Source organism: Varanus komodoensis, unplaced genomic scaffold (genome assembly GCF_004798865.1).
Source record: "Varanus komodoensis strain SLA01 unplaced genomic scaffold, ASM479886v1 scaffold7_1, whole genome shotgun sequence".
NCBI classification, from domain to species: domain Eukaryota; kingdom Metazoa; phylum Chordata; class Lepidosauria; order Squamata; family Varanidae; genus Varanus; species Varanus komodoensis.
This window is the reverse complement of record NW_025336479.1, coordinates 10,545-12,669: the sequence shown is the minus strand read 5'-3', so window position 1 is coordinate 12,669 and position 2,125 is coordinate 10,545. Positions and strand designations below refer to the sequence as shown.

The following is a 2,125-nucleotide window of genomic DNA, read 5'->3' as shown; positions in this document are numbered from 1 at the left end:
ACCCTTTTCATCAAAACTGCCTGCAGCCATGTCAGATCCTTCATTCAGATGCATGCTTGTGCTTGTTACATTGGCACTGTGGGTTCCTCAATGGCATTTCCATTCAAGGGAATATGTGGAAAAAGGTGCTCTCTCTGTTTGCCTGCAGGCCCCGCAATTCACAACTGTACATCCTGATATATTCCAGCATTCCACTGCTTGCTCTTCTACTTACAATCGTGGTGGTGGCTGTTGTGTCAAGGTGCAAGAGGACAGGTTAGAGCAATGCTGTGCTTTCGGAACATCACTGGGCTATCACCCCCTCTCTGCACCCCCTTTGTATCTTCTTCCTCTTGAACCAAATCCATGAACCCCACTATGTAAGTTCTCTCTGCACTGCATTCCTGGAGAAAAGTGCAAGACTGCAGGCTTCTGCAGCAACTTCCACAGCACCAGTGCAAGGAATGGGTTGGGGAGGACGTCCTTCCGAGTAAATATGCTTAAGTTGCGGCTGCGTGGCCAACGTCTTGTGCCTGTTTGCATGAGAGGAAGCCTCAGTAAAAGAAACAGTTGTATGAATTTCTGAGTGGAAATGCAAAGAATGAAAAAGTATCTTGCCTTCCTGGCACGATGGATGACTATCAAAAGGCAAGCCATCCCAGCCAGCGGAAGGATGAGAAGGCAAAACGTGTCTGTGGGAAAGATTATGAACAAAGCTGGTTTCTACACTTCCAAACATGCTTTGAACTTTCCTCTTCTGCAGAGGGAAATGAGATTTCTGCAGGGGAACCTGGTTGGCTACTCCCCCCACAGCTATTACGGGTGTGGCCACCCTGGTTCCATTTTATCTGGCATCCTAGCAGCTGCAAGAATTTACACGGGCCTGGTGGCAACAGGTAGCAAAATGGGAAAGTGCTCTCTGCTGGCGCTTTCTGCAGGATTAGCACGGCTTCAAGGTCCAGTACTGTCATTAGGATTATCCTTAGCAGATGCAGTTAATTCTAGGGAAAGTCTACCCAAGCAGATGCTTCTTACTACCTAACCTGTTGTTGTGCCTGTTAATTTGACCTACCTGATTTCTGATTTATATGCCTATTTCAGGATCATGCTTGGTGAGAAAAAAAGAAAGACAAGTATCAAACATGGTAAGGAAATCACTGACTTCTCCCTATGCAATCTGAGCACCAGGTTTCCAAGGATTCCATGATGTCACAGAGAGAGCTCTCTTCATCATGAACACTGATTTTGGATATCCGCTCAGATCTCTGAAATAATTTGGCTCTGCATTTTGGCCCAGTGGCAGTGCAGTTCCTTGCATCACCATGCAGAAATAATCCTACTGAATTCAATGGTGCGGACTTCCAGGTAAGTGTGGACAACACCGCAGCCCAAGAATTCATTTTCCACCAAGAAGAATGCAGCAGCTACCCAATGGAAGGCACCGTCCTCTGAAGGGTGTAAAAGAAAAATATCTTGCAGCTCCTACCATGCCCCAGCTGGGATGACTAGCTGGAGAATGCTGGGGACGGTAGGCTGCATTTCCCATCCAAACATGCCTAGGGCTGTGTCCTTAATATCGTAAATGTTAAATGTAAGGGAATATTTCCACCCTTATCTACTAAGTGCATTCTAGCACTTCAGCTCCCCTTTACTGAGATAAATTTTGTACTAGCTGGAATTCAGTTTCGGAAGTTTGGTTCTGATTGGGCCAGAATCAGTTCTGGAACTGAAAACCTACCGCATGCTAAGCACTTAAATTCCAGTGCTTCCAGATTCTCTTTTCTCAGTGACAACAGCTCAGACAAAATGACAGGCCAGAAGAGGCAGGGAGAGGAGTGCTGCTTTGGTTGCTTTCCTGCTCTACCTACTATTCTGCTGATCTCCTACGGAAACTGCTAACTTTTCTTGACCTGTAAAGAACAGAAGTAAGTTCTGTTCAGGTCAATGAAATATGCTTTCAGGTATGCATGGCAGGGGTGCTGAACTTCAGCCCCACCACTCAATTCCCCCCTGCCAGGAGTCCAAGCCTATTTGGTGGTGCCATAGAAAATCTTGCCCCTTCCTTTGCTCCGACCTGCTTTCTCCCAGCCACAAATCTTGTGGTGGTTTCTTAGCTTTTATCCATGCTTTTTTAGGGCAGCCACTT

The 2,125-nt window shown here is 46.4% G+C and overlaps 1 protein-coding gene across 1 annotated transcript in view; it reads left to right on the top strand.

Annotated features, from left to right (window-relative positions):
- Positions 1-2,125, top strand: part of LOC123035509 (polymeric immunoglobulin receptor-like) — a 37,511-nt gene that overhangs the window by 31,087 nt on the left and 4,299 nt on the right. The window contains exons 10-11 of the mRNA XM_044453796.1: positions 149-255; positions 1,081-1,124. Of these exons, the coding sequence (XP_044309731.1) occupies positions 149-255; positions 1,081-1,124 (151 nt within the window). The remainder of the gene's footprint in view (positions 1-148; positions 256-1,080; positions 1,125-2,125) is intronic.